This window comes from Archocentrus centrarchus, chromosome 9 (genome assembly GCF_007364275.1).
Source record: "Archocentrus centrarchus isolate MPI-CPG fArcCen1 chromosome 9, fArcCen1, whole genome shotgun sequence".
Classification (NCBI taxonomy): domain Eukaryota; kingdom Metazoa; phylum Chordata; class Actinopteri; order Cichliformes; family Cichlidae; genus Archocentrus; species Archocentrus centrarchus.
Genome location: NC_044354.1, coordinates 14,893,370 through 14,908,461, shown reverse-complemented (window position 1 = coordinate 14,908,461; position 15,092 = coordinate 14,893,370). Strand labels below are relative to the sequence as shown.

General features: G+C 40.0%; 2 protein-coding genes across 2 annotated transcripts; both read right to left on the bottom strand.

Moving 5' to 3' along the window:
• Window positions 1-676: 676 nt before the first annotated feature.
• Window positions 677-1,392, bottom strand: cldn26 (claudin 26). Its single transcript, XM_030738432.1, has one exon. It carries the CDS (start codon window positions 1,357-1,359, stop codon window positions 703-705), a length of 657 nt encoding a protein of 218 aa, XP_030594292.1. The 5' UTR covers window positions 1,360-1,392; the 3' UTR covers window positions 677-702.
• Window positions 1,393-3,075: 1,683 nt separating this feature from the next.
• lztr1 (leucine zipper like post translational regulator 1) lies at window positions 3,076-14,129 on the bottom strand. The gene is made up of 19 exons (XM_030738386.1): window positions 13,501-14,129; window positions 13,357-13,419; window positions 13,215-13,271; window positions 13,055-13,134; window positions 12,854-12,962; window positions 10,927-11,010; window positions 10,786-10,843; window positions 10,539-10,678; window positions 10,252-10,453; window positions 8,692-8,802; window positions 8,490-8,582; window positions 8,079-8,174; window positions 6,618-6,807; window positions 6,352-6,521; window positions 5,637-5,920; window positions 5,242-5,391; window positions 4,416-4,521; window positions 4,201-4,281; window positions 3,076-3,765 (listed from the first exon to the last, which is right to left on the bottom strand). The coding sequence occupies exons 1-19, from the start codon at window positions 13,650-13,652 to the stop codon at window positions 3,649-3,651; spliced, it is 2,343 nt and encodes a 780-aa protein (XP_030594246.1). The 5' UTR covers window positions 13,653-14,129; the 3' UTR covers window positions 3,076-3,648.
• Window positions 14,130-15,092: the final 963 nt, after the last annotated feature.

The following is a 15,092-nucleotide window of genomic DNA, read 5'->3' as shown; positions in this document are numbered from 1 at the left end:
TTTCCGTACTGACCAGGAGACGATTTAGTTACTGTTCATTAATTTTAGGCTTCTATAAGTTTATTCATGTTTCAGTCTAGCTGAATATCATTTTTCTGACTAAACTATACAAATAAAATAAATCTGAAAGAAATCACTATGAGTGCAGATGTAAATTACAGGCATATTTATATATGTTCTTGCATGGAGCATGAATGGGTAGATAAAAAAACCTGGTCTTAAAAGCAGTAGACTATTTCCCTATCAAAAATAATCTGTATGACATACTTTTATTGCTTATTGCACACGTCAATAAATATAAAAACCAAAGGTTGTGTAATTTAACCAAAAAGTTATTTTTGACCAGCTATTATCCTACCTTTAAGTGAGGTTCCACTACAGTATGTGTCCTGCTCAATAAATTGTCCTCCTATTCTGTTTTTCAGAACACTACATATTTTAATGAGAATAAAAACTACAACAGTCACCTATGATCTCACATTGTTTTAATAAAACATGTCCAATCACATCATAGTTGAATCAGATTTTTTTTTCTTCACACAGAAAAGTTTGATTTTCAGTTTTAAATCCAGTACGAAGTGGACAAATAAAAAAACTTCTGTGCCTCTTGGTAGAACGACTGTAATCGTTCACAGGCAGGCTGTCATGTTTCCATATGATGTACATGAATGTGCAGATATTACACATATGGGACTAAACAAATTATAAAACCTCTGTCTTTAGGTAGTGCCGTGTCTTGTGCTTCACCTGTGAGGTGTTTAGCACACTTGATGGCCGCTGGTCGTAGTCTCCCATGCACACAGCCACAAAGAACAAAGTCCCTCCAATGACCAGTGCCAAGCCTCCGAACCAGCCGGAGAACATGGCCTCCCCATACTCCCATCGTGGCATCACATCAGGAAAACCCTCATCCCAGAAGTCCACCACGGTTGTGTAGGCCACAATAGAGACAGGAACCAGAGTAGTGAGCCCAGACACCCAGGACAGTACCCCACCAAAGATGAGGAGTCTTCTCTTTACACCAGGCTGCTCCACACACATCTCAACTCCCTCTAGACCCGGGAAAGCAACCAATACAGCTAAACCGCCAGTGCCTATAGACACTGACATGAGCACCCTGGAGATCTGCAGGTCCATCGGCAGTCCCATGATGGAATCGTAGGCCTTACACTGAATTCCCACCTCCTCAGTGTAGAGGCAGGTGTGCCACAGCCCAGAGAACCAGTTCTCTACTTCATTAAGATCAGAGTTCATTGTCTTCCAGTGTGGAAGGAAGGTGGTGATCAGAGATGTCACCAAGCCTCCAACCGTCACAAAGAGCGCAGTCCTTTGCATTATTTCAGTTGTTAAAAAAACCATCTTCTGCCTTTGTACGATGAGGTCTGTGCTGTGAATCTGTGCTCAAGTCTAAGTAACTGCAGGTAAGAGATCCAAGTGGCTCTGTAGCCCGTCCCACCTGCAGGACAGACCTGGACAGCCCACTTCTTACTTCCTTAAGAAAATGCACTTGATAAGTAGGAGATAATCTAGTACCATGGCATAACAACAGCCATACTGTTTGGTCTCAGTGTTCAATGTCATCACGGCGAACAACGAACTCTGTTTTTAAATGAAACCAGATATGACCAGAGGGATTCTGGGCTCTGTGTGTGCACAAGTCAACTTGAATGAAACATGAGCGAGCTGGGCATGAGGGGTGCACAAAAAAAAAAAAGAAGAAATAAAAGTTACCCTTTCACATGACTATGAAATTCAATCCAGCTTGAAAAGTTGAGGATTAGTTTGGTCAGATATATATTTTATTTAAGATGTTTGTTTTGATTTGCCAAATTTTTCAAGTATCTCAACTATGAATAGCACTTTGTGCTCACTGGAGCAGTAAAACAGTCCAAAAGAGTCCAGCACTTTGTGAATTCCTCTGTTGGTTGTAACAGATGCTGCTGTACAACCGCCAACTTAGAGAAAACCAATATAATGCCTCTGCATTTAGGACAAACCTTTGTCTTAGTCACATGAACAAATTTTACTATACACTTTCAAAACATGCAACATTTTATTTTACATTTTTTTCAGTGTTATTTAAATCATACTGAGTTTTTTTTTTTTTTTAAGGTTGACCTCACTACTTATACAAGAACCAGTAACACATCGAATTTAGAAAACCAAAATCTTTGCAATGCAAAACCTTACAGATTCAAAAGGAGTTCATCCTCTCAAACCAAGGAGCATTGTCCGAACTTATCGTGCATAGATCTGTGAAAACTGAAACCCTTGAAGGACATGCTAATTTGATGAAAGGTCAAGGGCTGACCTTCAGCTTTCTTACACAGTATGTAAGTTACAATGGCTTTAGCTTGTGACAGCAGTTTGAATTTCACATTGGTACCAGTATTCAAGGCTAATCTAAAAGTGTGAATATTCCACTGTAAAGTTCAGGTATTTAAAATTCTTATAATTTGAGGCATACACTTCTCATCTAAGCAGTAATAAAAACTTTATCACCGAGAAGGCCATATGTTACTAGACTGGATGAGGACTGCTGCCTGAACCAACCTGCTTTAACCCTAAACACCAATCACAGCAGAACAACCTTCCTGCTGATCCAGTCTAGCATGGGCCCTGCATAAAGCTAGTTAGGAAAGCAACTGCTGTGGTTTTAACCTGAGCTGATATAATGTCGCTATCGGCTCTTTGCTTGGGATGACTGTGGGATTTAAAAGCAATTTGAAGGTTATATTTGGGCTCAAGAATGAAGTCATATGTGAGAGCCCAGGAGATTTGTGAAAACACAACCTGCCACGAACTATTGAGTCTAAAAAGAGATCAAACCAATCAGTTCTGGGGTTTCAAAATAACTTAAGTTTTGTGATACTCTTTTTATTTGACAAAATGATTGTGCAGAAACTTCAATAATAATTTAGTGTACTGATAAGACACCAAATGGCTACACTGTGATTTCTAAAAAAGCAGAATTTTGTTTGGGTTTTAAGTGAGCTCAGCATTTCACAAGAAGCCCTAGAAATCAGAGTACAGGGGGAACCACAGAAACACACGACTCATTTTGAATGAGGTTTATTAAGGCTTTGAGTACATGATAACAATTTTACTAAATACTCATTTCAGTATTGTATGGATAGAGATTTTGTTAATAATGGTAAGAATTATTACAAAGATTTTTACATGATTTGAATTATCTCCTACATGATATATGTGAACAATACAAACTTCAATGAATAGAGATTTAGATAAATAACCAATTTGACTTTAATGGATGTAAAGTTTTACTGAGATGACTGAGAACACATCTGGTGAGATTTATTATATTTCTATTGTCACAAGTATGAAATCTTACAGTAAGCTGAATATTTATCAAAAATGCAAAAGCAGCAGTGAGCAGAAAAAAAATCTATACAAAATAAATAAAAGCTGAGTTATACATAAAAACAGAATTTTACACTATTTGACAATTCTAAATACAATCTGGTTCCTTCACTGATTTCATTCCTCGCTGAGATGCAGAGGGAGAAACAAGAACAACTTGATATAGTGTGGATAAAAAGGCATCAGTTGCATGGGGTATGACGCATGCAAGGAATGACTAGCTGCAGCAGGGATGCATGGCTTCTGCAAGAGTAGACAAGAGTCATCCTAAATATCGGAGCCCATCTCAGCACATTGTTTGTCGGATATGTGTGTAGCTAGTGACTCAATGATGTCCAACAACAGCAGCTGGCTGAGAGACCGCAGGTTGGGGAGCTTGGATACCTTTGGGAGGGGAGGAGAACAAAAAAAAGAAAGAAAAATGAACACTAAATGAAGATAGGACAATGAGTCAAAAATGGGGAATAAGCGGCACTTGACTGCTCATGCACAACAAAATGAAGATAAAAGAAATTAATTTAACAGAAATACAGAAGAGCTAACACTCCAGTGGAGTAAAGTGAAAATTGAGTGCTTCTTTGTTCCTTTGGATAACAAACAATAATCAAAGCGACACTTTGACCCTCATCGCAATGTGATGAGATGCTTGTACAGCCGGTCAGCCTGTAAACAGTCTCCTCTCCACGTAGTAGATGGAGGGTGATCCACTAAGAGGACAAAAGGTGTCAGTCTCCCGCAAAGAAGATGGGACTAGAGGGTTAGCTCAGCTGCAGTGAGTGGGCAGCAAACCCCAAGGGCTTCGGATACAAGCCCACCCACCTTGATGAACTGGTGGACAATAATGTGGAGACAGTGCTTCTTCATGTCCAGAGCCTGGGTCTTGTCGGCTGCCTCAAGAATCTGAGGAAGAATAGTGAGTGAGAAGTGAGTGAAGAAATGATTCACATACACAAAATAAAAAGTATCTGCAAGTAAGTACGGGACAGCATTGTTCAATTAGGTCACTGCTCCCCCCTGGGCAAAAACACAAATACCTGCAAGACATTCTCCACAGTGACGTTCATCTCGAGATTCTGCTTGCAGTAAGCCTGCAGCCTGTTATTAGAAAACCCATAGTAATATGGTGCAGCAAACAGATAGCTGTTTATCAAGAGTCAAGGAAGTGAACAAAGTTCACTCTCTATGTAACACTCCAATAGAACTCTTTGATTTTTATTTTACACAAAACATAAGGCTGAGTGTCTGGACAGCCCATGTAGTTGAATTTGCAAACTGCTTTTGTGTGAATTAGACACTCATTATATGAAACCATGCAAATGTAATAAATTCGAAATACAAACATTCAAGGTCTTGTTTTGTTTCTGGCATTGACATTTTTATGAATCATTCCATCATGTCCCTAATCTAAGCCACTTCAAACTATTTCTAAACACCAACCACCATTAATTCTTAACTTAACCATTTCCTAATGTATGAATACTTCCAGGGTTCAAGTTTACACCTTGTTTTTAATCTTTTGCCTAAATGCTGAGTGCTTTCCTGATGAGCCAGCAGTTTTACCATTATTGATACAAACTGTACTGTACAAGTAACACAAGTCTCTATGTAGGAATATAACGTCTAGGTTTTGTTTGTTTGTTTTTTTAAGGATCTGAACAGCAGGAAAGATCTCTAGGCTGGAAGACAGGTATGCTTTTGGACAGAAACTGTGCCTCATATCACAGGCTGCCTTTGCCTTCAATTACGTTGCTCATTTCATGTTTTTAATTAATTCTGCAGAAATGTTAAAAAGAGGGGCTGTGGGTAAAAACCTTTAACCCAGCAAAGTGACATCTAAAACTCTGCAACTGAGAAGGATACAGGGAATCCTCTGGAGGCATGTTGACATCGCCATAGTAGATATAACGCAGCATCGACTCAAAGGCCTGCTTGCTTGGGACCATCTCACCTATGGATATATTTACCTGACCATCCACAGGCATGAACGAGCGGAACATTGCCTCAAAGTAACTGAGGAGTAACAGTACAAAATGGATTAGTCACATTATTAAGCTGAAATGGACCATAAAAAAAAACTATGATACAAGATCCAATGATTAAAGAATGCAATTACATCTATGAGAGGCAACTGTCAACACAGGAGCATAAAATCCACATGAAATCAAATTCCGCCTAAGCAGGGTAGAAAAACAAAAAACCCCCCCAAAAAAAACAGGTACGCAGCTTGCTATAGCTATATAAAATGCTGTCTCTACCTGGATCGAGCTGCCAGTATGGCTTTGTGTGCAGGCCGTGGATGACCATCTAACAGCAGAATAATGTCACAAAACTCGAAGCCGCCTCCCTCCAGGTAGGCCTTCATATCCTGCACCAGGGAGGTCCCAATATCCACAGGCTGGTCAGAGTACACCCTAGGAGGAGGCTGCTGCTTTCGCCGAACAATCTCTACTATCAGTGGGGTGGAGAGATGCTCAAACTCTTTTGTCATGATCACCTGGTTAAAGTGTGATTCCTTCACCACAAAATTCAGGCAATGTTCCTGGAGAAAGGAAAAAAAAAAAAAGTCTTATATTAGTGTCAAATTAACCAATCCTTTTCCTATCCTAATCTTATCCAATCTTCAAGAGTGGCTTAGTACAAAGCTGACTTTGTTTCACATCCTTTGGCAACTCCACAGACACATGGAATGACCCACTTCAGAAACCACAAAAACGGTTCATGTCCCAAACACCATAATTTTCAATTGATCATGTACAAAAGAAAATTGCGTTTTAATGATTACAAAAAAAGGGTCAGCATCCGCTGACTCCGGCACCCTCACTCCAAATTTTTACTCTAGTTGTCCACACTCCAGTTGCAGCAGGTCTTTGCCCCATAGTTTGAGAACCAGTGGAACAAAATTAAGAACCTTTAACCACTAGAGGTCAGTAAAACAAGCTTTTCAGCTGTTAACAGTTAATTCGGATGTACCTTGAGCTGGTCGAGTTGCAGCTTGTTGGCATTTTCACAGACACTGAGAACATTCTGCAGGTCGACTGACGCTTCAATGTACTGCACACACAGCTGCTCCAGCCGGGAAAGCTTAAAGCTAAGGGCCAGTTTGTAGACATCCATAATCAGGAGAACATCCTGCACATGACCTGTGTAGACACATACAACCAAGAATAAATATTTTCTCTGTCTTTGGTACCAGTGCTGGTACCATCCAAACACAAGGAGCATGAGCAGAGTGGTACCTCTGCGAGGGTATTGGATCTTGTCTGTGTAGAGAAACTGCATTAAGACTTCAAAAGGCTGGGCCTCTGCTTCCCTGATGGCTACCTCCAACAGTGGCTGCGTGCCCGATGGCCTATTGCCTGCTGGCATATCCCTTGGGCCTCCAGCTGCTCCTTCGTCCCTCTCCTCACTGCTCTCCTGTTTTGTCTTCTGTAAGACAGTAAATTATGCACGTGTTATGATTCCAGTTCAATGTACATACCAATGACCCATCACTCTTACAGATGCTTATATGAATATGTGGTGTTGCATCACACCTACAAGCTTGGGTAAATAGGTTTTAATTAAAGCATCCAGCTCCCAATAAGCATGTCGTTGCAGCTTTTCTTTAGAGAAAGACTAACAGAATTTTCAAAAAAAAAAAAAAAAGAATTTTAGAGAATGCAGCTCATCCAGCTCACAGTCCATTACATTTCACAGATTATTGCCAGTCAAACGACAACTGAGACCTGGACTTTGAGCACAATTTGGGTTAAGACCCATTAGGTGAACATTCTGTGTAAGTTTGATGAAATTCTGACCAGTATTGTAGTAGGAGTAGGAATTCTTGTGAACTGTGGACAGATGATGGATGCCTCGCCTCAGCTGGATAAGCTAAAAATAAACTAAAATTACTACATTTGCAGCTTCAATTTGCACATCAGGTCTGAAGGGAAGTGGTTATTTTTTTAACTGATACAAGCAATAACCTCTTGAGTTTCCCTTTCTGTGCCAACAAAATTGGTTGGACAAATACTAAGTGCTAGCCTGATATTACAGATAATTATCAATCCATTACGCTTTCAGTCTGACAACGGCTCCACTCTCACCTATTTCAGTGGAGGTTTCATTTTCCCCCACCACTGTTTTTTTCTGCGGTTTGAAATGCAAATCAGAATGATGTAAAAACAGTTCAGAGTGCTCTTCAATCTGTTATGCCTCGAGGGGGATGAAAACATGTTTGTACTGGCCATTTAAAATGTCTCTGAGGCAGTGCACAGCTTGATAACAGTGATAAACCTGCCCCAACTCTGACAGGCTAATTGTTCCTGCGGTGCTCATTGTTTTTCAAATTACAAGAAAAAAAAAAAAAAGTGCTGTTTAATGTCATCATATCACACAGCATGGTCAATCAACTCAGTAGAGACTACAGATTCAATTCAATGTCTACTGCTTTATATTATACAAAGGTTCTAATATCATGATGGTGTGCCCTCTCTTAACTTTCTCCCAGTTCAGCTTTAACAGTTTTCAGCCATTTAATATTTGAATGGTAACACAGGAGCTCGAAGTTATGTCAGGAATATTTCTGACTTCTGGGGTGTGTGACAGTTGAGTTACATGAACTGCCTGATTTTTCATATTTATAAATATCTTCTCACAACACTGACAGTCTTATCTGTCTCAGAGGAGATGAGGTGTACTTGCTACATTGTTCCAACCTGTCGCTGCCTATCCCGAGCCTGCAGGATTTTCTTCCGCAGCCACTGACATCTTGCAGTCACTATGGCAATATGCCCCAAGACTCTCTCTTCACTCTGCAAACAACACAACAATGAGTCAGGCAAGTGGAAAAAAAATTAAGTTAGGCAGATCATGTGAAAGTCACCATGAATTTTTAAGTATTTTCTTTGGACTTTTGAACCTTTATTTACAACAGGAGGAGAGTTGACAGGAAAGTTTAAAGAGAGGGCAGGTGGAATACATGCAGCAAACGGCCCACAGGAGATTCAAACCCAGGCCCCAGCAATAACCTTCCAGCATATGGGTCGCCTGCTCAATCCAGTGAGCTAAATGGGCACCCCACCTCAGTTTAGAGGCTTGTCCCCAGTTTTACAGCAATGAAAACTCACCTCACCCAGAATAAACTCCACATCACAGAACTGACGGTTCTCCCACAGTTTGCCATAGTCCTCATGGAGGGTACATTTTGGGTAGCACGAGAACTGCAAAATTGATAGTTGAAAAACTTTTACTGAATCTTAAGGCAGGACAGGTTTTTGTTAAAACCATAAGCATTGTTATATCTCAGCAATGAGATGGTTTGACACCAACCTGGAATCTGTACATCTCCCCACTGCGGACATTGTTATCCACAGTCCCACCAAATATGTACATGGCATCCAAAATCACAGCAGCAGCATGGAACAATCTCCCACTTGGCATCTGAGGGGGGGAAAGGAAAAAAATGTTGTCATAGTCCATCATTAATTACTAGATAACAAAGCCTGGAAATGTATTGTATTTGCTTTTAAAAACTGTAAAATATGATTGCATATTTTTATTTTAAAAAATTATATCAACATGAACAGATAATGGCATTTATAATCTGGATATATATTATTCCGTTTATGTACCCTAATGGCATCTGCTAAAAAAACTAAATGAAAAAAGAAAAACTAACATTTGCTGAGATATGAATTATATATGTGTTTGTGATTTTTGTGTTGGGTTTGCAGTTCATTTTGCATTATTGTGAGTATTTTAATTTCAAACAACAACAACAAAAAAAGGACAATGAGTTAACATTAACTGTTTATATCCGAGCACAAAATTTCATCATGATAGATGAAAAATTCACTGAGATATGAATTGAAAAATTTTGCGAATGATGAGAGAAGGCTTTTTTTTTTTTTTGGTGACCTTGAAAATGAAATCATATGTTCTTGGGGCCCTAAAGAATATTTCCACAAAGTTTCATTGAAATCTGTTCCTAATTATCTGAGTAATCCTCAAATATGTAAATATTGTTTCTATTTCACAAAAGTAAAGAATCCTTTAAAAAAAAAACTCCCGGCTTCAGATGATGATCCAGATCACCACCAAAATTTAACCAACTGTCCCTTGTACCACCCCCCAACAACTCCAGAAATTTATCAAAATCCATTCATAATTTTCCAAGTTATCCTGCTAACAGATCAACACGACTGAAACCATAACCTCCCTCCAATTATCAGTGGGCAAGGTAAAAAGTCACTAAATGTTTTTAAATGCCCATCTGGGGTGGCACAAAAAGAACACCATAAATGGACTGGCTCTTCTATCATGCTTTTCTACTCTACTTGAGCACTCAAAGTGCTCTATACAACATGTCTTATTAACCCATTCACACTCTGATGAATGCATCTTGAGCAACTTGGGGTTCAGTATCTTGCCCAAGGATACTTTGGCATCCAGACTGGAGCAGCCAGGGATCAAACCACCAACCTTCCAATTAGCAGATGACCTGCTCTACCACCTGAGCCACAGCCATCCCCATACCATTGAAATTTATAATAGTATTAATGATCTTGCATGTATCTGTACAAACTTGATTAAATACATACATTGTTTGGATTGTCCAACAGTGATGAATGAAGAGTATATAAACTCAAAATGACAAGGAAATATTTGCAAAAATCTCTCAACAGCTTTTGCAAACATACTTGTTTGCATTATATAAAACAAGAAAAAGTACAAGTGGAAAGTACAGGAACAATATCTTGTTTAATAATTCACCTTGTGATATCATCCATCCACCTAACACATCTATTGACACAGTTCTTGTGTCCATAGATGTGGAAATGGATGAATGAAATTGCAAATACAATCTCAATTTTCCAAACCTTTTCATACCTCACTGTCATGGCTGGGTTGGATCACCTCCCAGGTCTGAGAGTCAACATCATAGCAATGCAGCTCATTGGGCAGGGTGTTGTCAGCAGCACCACCAAATACATACAGGTGGCGATCAAAGGCGACCATAGTGTGTCCGTAACGTCTCTGTGGTGGTGGAGGGGAGCCCCGCAGTAAATGTTCGGTTGGTATACGTGTCCACCTGAGAAGATGGAGTTATGAGTCTCCGGTAACACTGATAAATATAGTCTAAGTAGCTGAAGTCCATAAGAAAGGACGCTGCTCACATGTGGCCTTGGAACTCAAATTGAAAGAGGTTGTTAGTGATCTTGGCTCCACTCTGACCAGAAAACACAAACATCTTGTCCCTGCATACAGCTACAGGGAAGTTGCAGCAAGATGGGGGAATTTCACCACTCTGATCGATCTGATGGACACAAAGACAGAAAGACGGACATTAACATTGACCCAGAATTTCCAAATCTTGAACTTTAAATTATGTTCTCTTTTGTTATGGAAATGAATTAAACATGCCTCTTCCCAGCATGCGTGTTCTCGATCCTGCAGGCTGATGGTCCACATGTCATTCAGCCTACACAAGGGGAAATAACCAAGTTTACATACAAAAACAAATACATGTGGGTATGTGGCGAAAGAGGACATTTCTAAATATACCTGGCATTTCCATCGTAACCAGCAAATATCCACAGTTTATCACTGTAGACTGTGGCCCCATGTGCAGATCGGGCTACTGGCAAGCTGAAACAGAGACGCAGGATTTTTAGGACGAGTTTCACAGACAAGGCTTAAGAATAATTACAGACTAAATTGTTTATTTGCCCATGTAACTCAAAGGGATTGCAAAGACTTTAAATGGTTATAGATTTAGCCTGTTCTGAATTAAACTGAGCAGAATGCAAGATGGAGAATTAGGACTAAACTGAAGCTTAAATGAATTCTTGAAGGAGGTGGGCTTAACTTTTTTTAACCAATCACTAATTGCAATATCTATATGAACACCAACCATCTATCATTTTGATGACATAACTGGCATCTGTAATATTTTTCAATGTGAAACTGGTGACTTAAGTGATTCTAGTGAACCAACTGTATGCAGAACAGTTCTCAAAGTGGGCAGGGTTTCCAAGTTTCCTAATGCTGCTGGCTGAAACAACTCTAAAGAGCATACACCTGTGAATATTTACCAGGTGTGGGTGGATATATAGTGTTCATCAACTCTGAACTGTTCTTTAATCAATGCAATGGGTGGGTGCATTCCTAATTTAGAGTTTCCCCAACACTGTTCACAGCTAAAAAGATGCAACTCATGACTCAGGATTGTATGCTCAATATCAGGGATGATGACATAGTGGGTTTATGTTTAGTGACGAGAGATCACTGGTACAACTGTGCTGCAAAAATACCTCAAGCAGCACTACTGTTCAAGCTGATGTGCCCATGACTGAGGTGAGAAATGACTGCTGAAGACAGAGTTGCTTTCACACTACAGCTCTTCAATGGGATTAAATATAGAATGTGTTCACTATGCTTTGTGTTTGGCTTGCCAATATTTCTTATACAAATTGAAAATAGCAAACAGTAAATCTAAATCCAGCATGCTGTCAATCTAGATTGAAGATGCAAGGAGGGATAGTGGATACATTGGACAAAGGATGCTGAAGATGGAGCAGCCAGGCAGAAGGAAAAGAGGAAGACCACAGAGAAGTTATATGGCTGTACTGAAGGAGGACATGCAGAGGGTTGGTGTGACAGAAGAGGATGCTAGGGATTTTGTGCGATGGAGGCAGTTGATCCACTGTAGCCACCCCTAAATAGATCAACCGAAAGAATGCTTTTTCCTTGAATGCTTATTCAAGGACTGCTGCCTTGTGTAATTAACAAATATGTGAGGGGACAGTGTGTCAGTGCTTCCCCAGTTAAGAAGCCACGAAAAGAATAAATGCTCTGCAAGAAAACTTCTCTACAGTATGTCTGTGTGTAAAATGGAGAGCGTGAGCAAACGAGAAGCTGAGGCTAGGACAAACTGATATGAACTCATGCCTGGATCATTAAGGTTGGTGTGACTGGAGGCCAGTAGAGGATTTGGGGGTGGGGATAGTCATGCTTGGCAATGGTAGGAGGCAACCATGCACAGTGTGAGCCCCTTTAGTTTTAGGTTAGCAGCTCTCTTAAGGCTTACTCCTGGCTTACTCTAAACCAGGGGTGCCCAAACTCCCAACCCGCGGGCCGCTTCCGGCCCCGGCCCTACTTCCGGTCCGCAAATTTTTTGCCATTTTGCTTAACCCTCTTAATTGGATGGGAAGGCGAAATGTCAAAAAAGTAACTCAAAGGGCCAAATTTACGTTATTTTTGACATCAATTCGCGGGCAGGGCCAGAAGTTGCCCACGGGTCGGGAGTTTGGGCACCCCTGCTCTAAACCTTATTCTGAGAAATCAGCCCATAGATTTTTTCCAACATTTTATCTTTCAGACAACCAAAAGCAGTAAGGATAGGAACCATGGAGCCATGATACGATAATATCATGGCACGCAATCCACAACATTTAGAAAAACAAAACAAAAACACAAGTTAATACATTACCTTCCCTCCACTTTCCATTCAGTCCACTGTCCTGTAGCAAACTTGTACTCAAAAAGGTCATTTTTGTTTTTCAGGTTTGAATTTGAGTAGATGTCTCCAGTGTAGCCCCCTAAAACATATCAGAGTCAAACATTACAGGAATGCCACCTGAGTATGAAAAGGATAAAACAAAGGATATTTGTTTTAAATAAAATTATTTACCAAAAACGAACATGCTGCTGCCATAGACTACAGCTGAGTGATGATATCTGGGTGCAGGTGGCGTTCCAGTGGTGAAAGCTCTGTGAATTATAGACAGGTGTTAAATCACATTTTAGTATATAGTCTGTCTATATGCCTTATGGTAAGGCTGTATTCTTACCTACACCAGGAACAGTCCTTCACATCAAAGCGGAGCAGATCATTCAGCATGTTTTTCCTGTTGGGCGACACAGAATTGTTACATATATATAAATATAACTAACATAACAGAAAAATGTCTGACAAGATCTTGTAGCACTCACCCATTGTCTCCCCCAAACACGTATATTGCATCTCTGTACGCCACAACAGTGTGCTTGCTACGCCTGCGTGAAGCCACATGATGTTCAGTAAGACCACAGGTATTCCGCTTTAATGAAGCTACTGCTCACATGTCCGAACCTTACCTTGCACCAACAAACTCATCGCACGGTGGGAGTCTTCTCCAGCGATGAACAGTCTCAAATGGACCGAAATTAAGCGTCAGATATTCCACGCTGTCAGAGCAGCTGTGGTCGAAATCAACACTCGGGGCCACTTTAGTTGATTTACAGGACATTCTCTGTTTTTTACTTTGTTGTTAATAATTCCCCCAGCTGAATCAGATGTCAGGGCCACTCATCTGCAGGGACGCCTACAGTTAGCGGCGCTGTTAATGCCTCCAGCGTGAGAGCTAATATTTCTGCCACCACCAGTAATTCTGGTGTGGCATTGGTATTACTCTTACCCAAGTCTTTTTTTTTTCTTTTGTTAAATACTGAAGCTGCTGTCCTCCAGAGAACTGTTAGCTCCACTCCGTGATTAAAGCACAAAGCTAAACCTAGCTAGCTAGCCAGTTAGCTTCCTGCTAGTGCTACGCCGCAAAACAAGCATCAGTTACCTACAGAAAACGACGAGTTAACAAACAGCGCTAAAACATCTGGCTAACCGGTTTAATACCTATGCTGGCATGGTACTAGACACACAAAAAGCACAGTCACTAAAAAGCACAGCTGTAAACCCACGCCCCCGCAGCCCTGTGTACTTCAAATACTTCGCTTCCTGTATTGTTTAAAAAAAGGCGGAGTCAAAACGCTTTTAATCCTCCATCTGACCAGCAGTATGTGCACATTAGTGCATCAATAAAAAGTGATCATTTCCAATAGGACATATTACATAAATGCTGCATATTTTACTTAAAGACCAGGGGCTTGTCATTATAAAGAGTGTTGATTGGAGTAATCAGTTTTTAAAACGACCCTGACAGATAAATAACTGACAAACTGAAGGCAATTCCCTTCAGGGAATAATGCTCATTACTTTTTTTTAATGAATGTTTAAATACAGCTGCTGTTCTTGTCATGCAGGTAATATTAATGTAACAGAGCTTTATTAACATTGTTAGTTCTAGTGTCAGTATGGCTACAGTAAAAAGAAAGGTATGCAAACAAACTAAACAGCAGAGAGAATGTATGCATATTTCTACTTAAAAAGCATGCCATATATTTCTGTTATTTACTACTGGCAATGATTCAGCTTGTAGAACCACCTTTAACAGCAGTAACTTGAGGTAATCATCTTCTTTATCAGTGTCTCACAGGACCAAAATTCCTCCACAGTGTCCTGTGAAACAATTTTGGCCCACCCGTCTTTACAACATTGCTTCAGTTCATTGAGGTTTGCGAGCATTTGTTTATGCACAGCTCTCTTGAGGCTGCTACTTACCCTCGTAATTCCTATAGAAGCAATAAATAAGGGCATACTTACTTTTTCACACACTGCTTCTGCATTTTGGCTTAATTTTTGTTAAATCAATAATGGCATAGTGTAACATGTCATGTGTTGCTGTTCATCTCTTGTATTTACTAAATTTTAAGACCTTTTAAACACTTTTTTTTTATATTACATTCTGATATTTAAAAACTTAGAATTAACAGAGGGAATCCTTCCATGATTGTATCTGTACTGTAGTATGTCACAATTATTAGGAATTCAGCCAAACAGAGGAAAACTATTGTGA

What these genes read in the sequence shown, in the direction of transcription:
- cldn26 (XM_030738432.1), bottom strand. Translation starts at nt 1,359, where the DNA reads ATGGTTTTTTTAACAACTGAAATAATGCAAAGGACTGCGCTCTTTGTG.
- lztr1 (XM_030738386.1), bottom strand. Translation starts at nt 13,652, where the DNA reads ATGTCCTGTAAATCAACTAAAGTGGCCCCGAGTGTTGATTTCGACCAC. An exon ending in AACACGCATGCTGGGAAGAG is followed by an intron (nt 10,679 to 10,785) that starts GCATGTTTAATT and finishes TGTGTCCATCAG; the next exon opens with ATCGATCAGAGTGGTGAAAT. An exon ending in ATACTGGCAGCTCGATCCAG is followed by an intron (nt 5,392 to 5,636) that starts GTAGAGACAGCA and finishes GTTACTCCTCAG; the next exon opens with TTACTTTGAGGCAATGTTCC.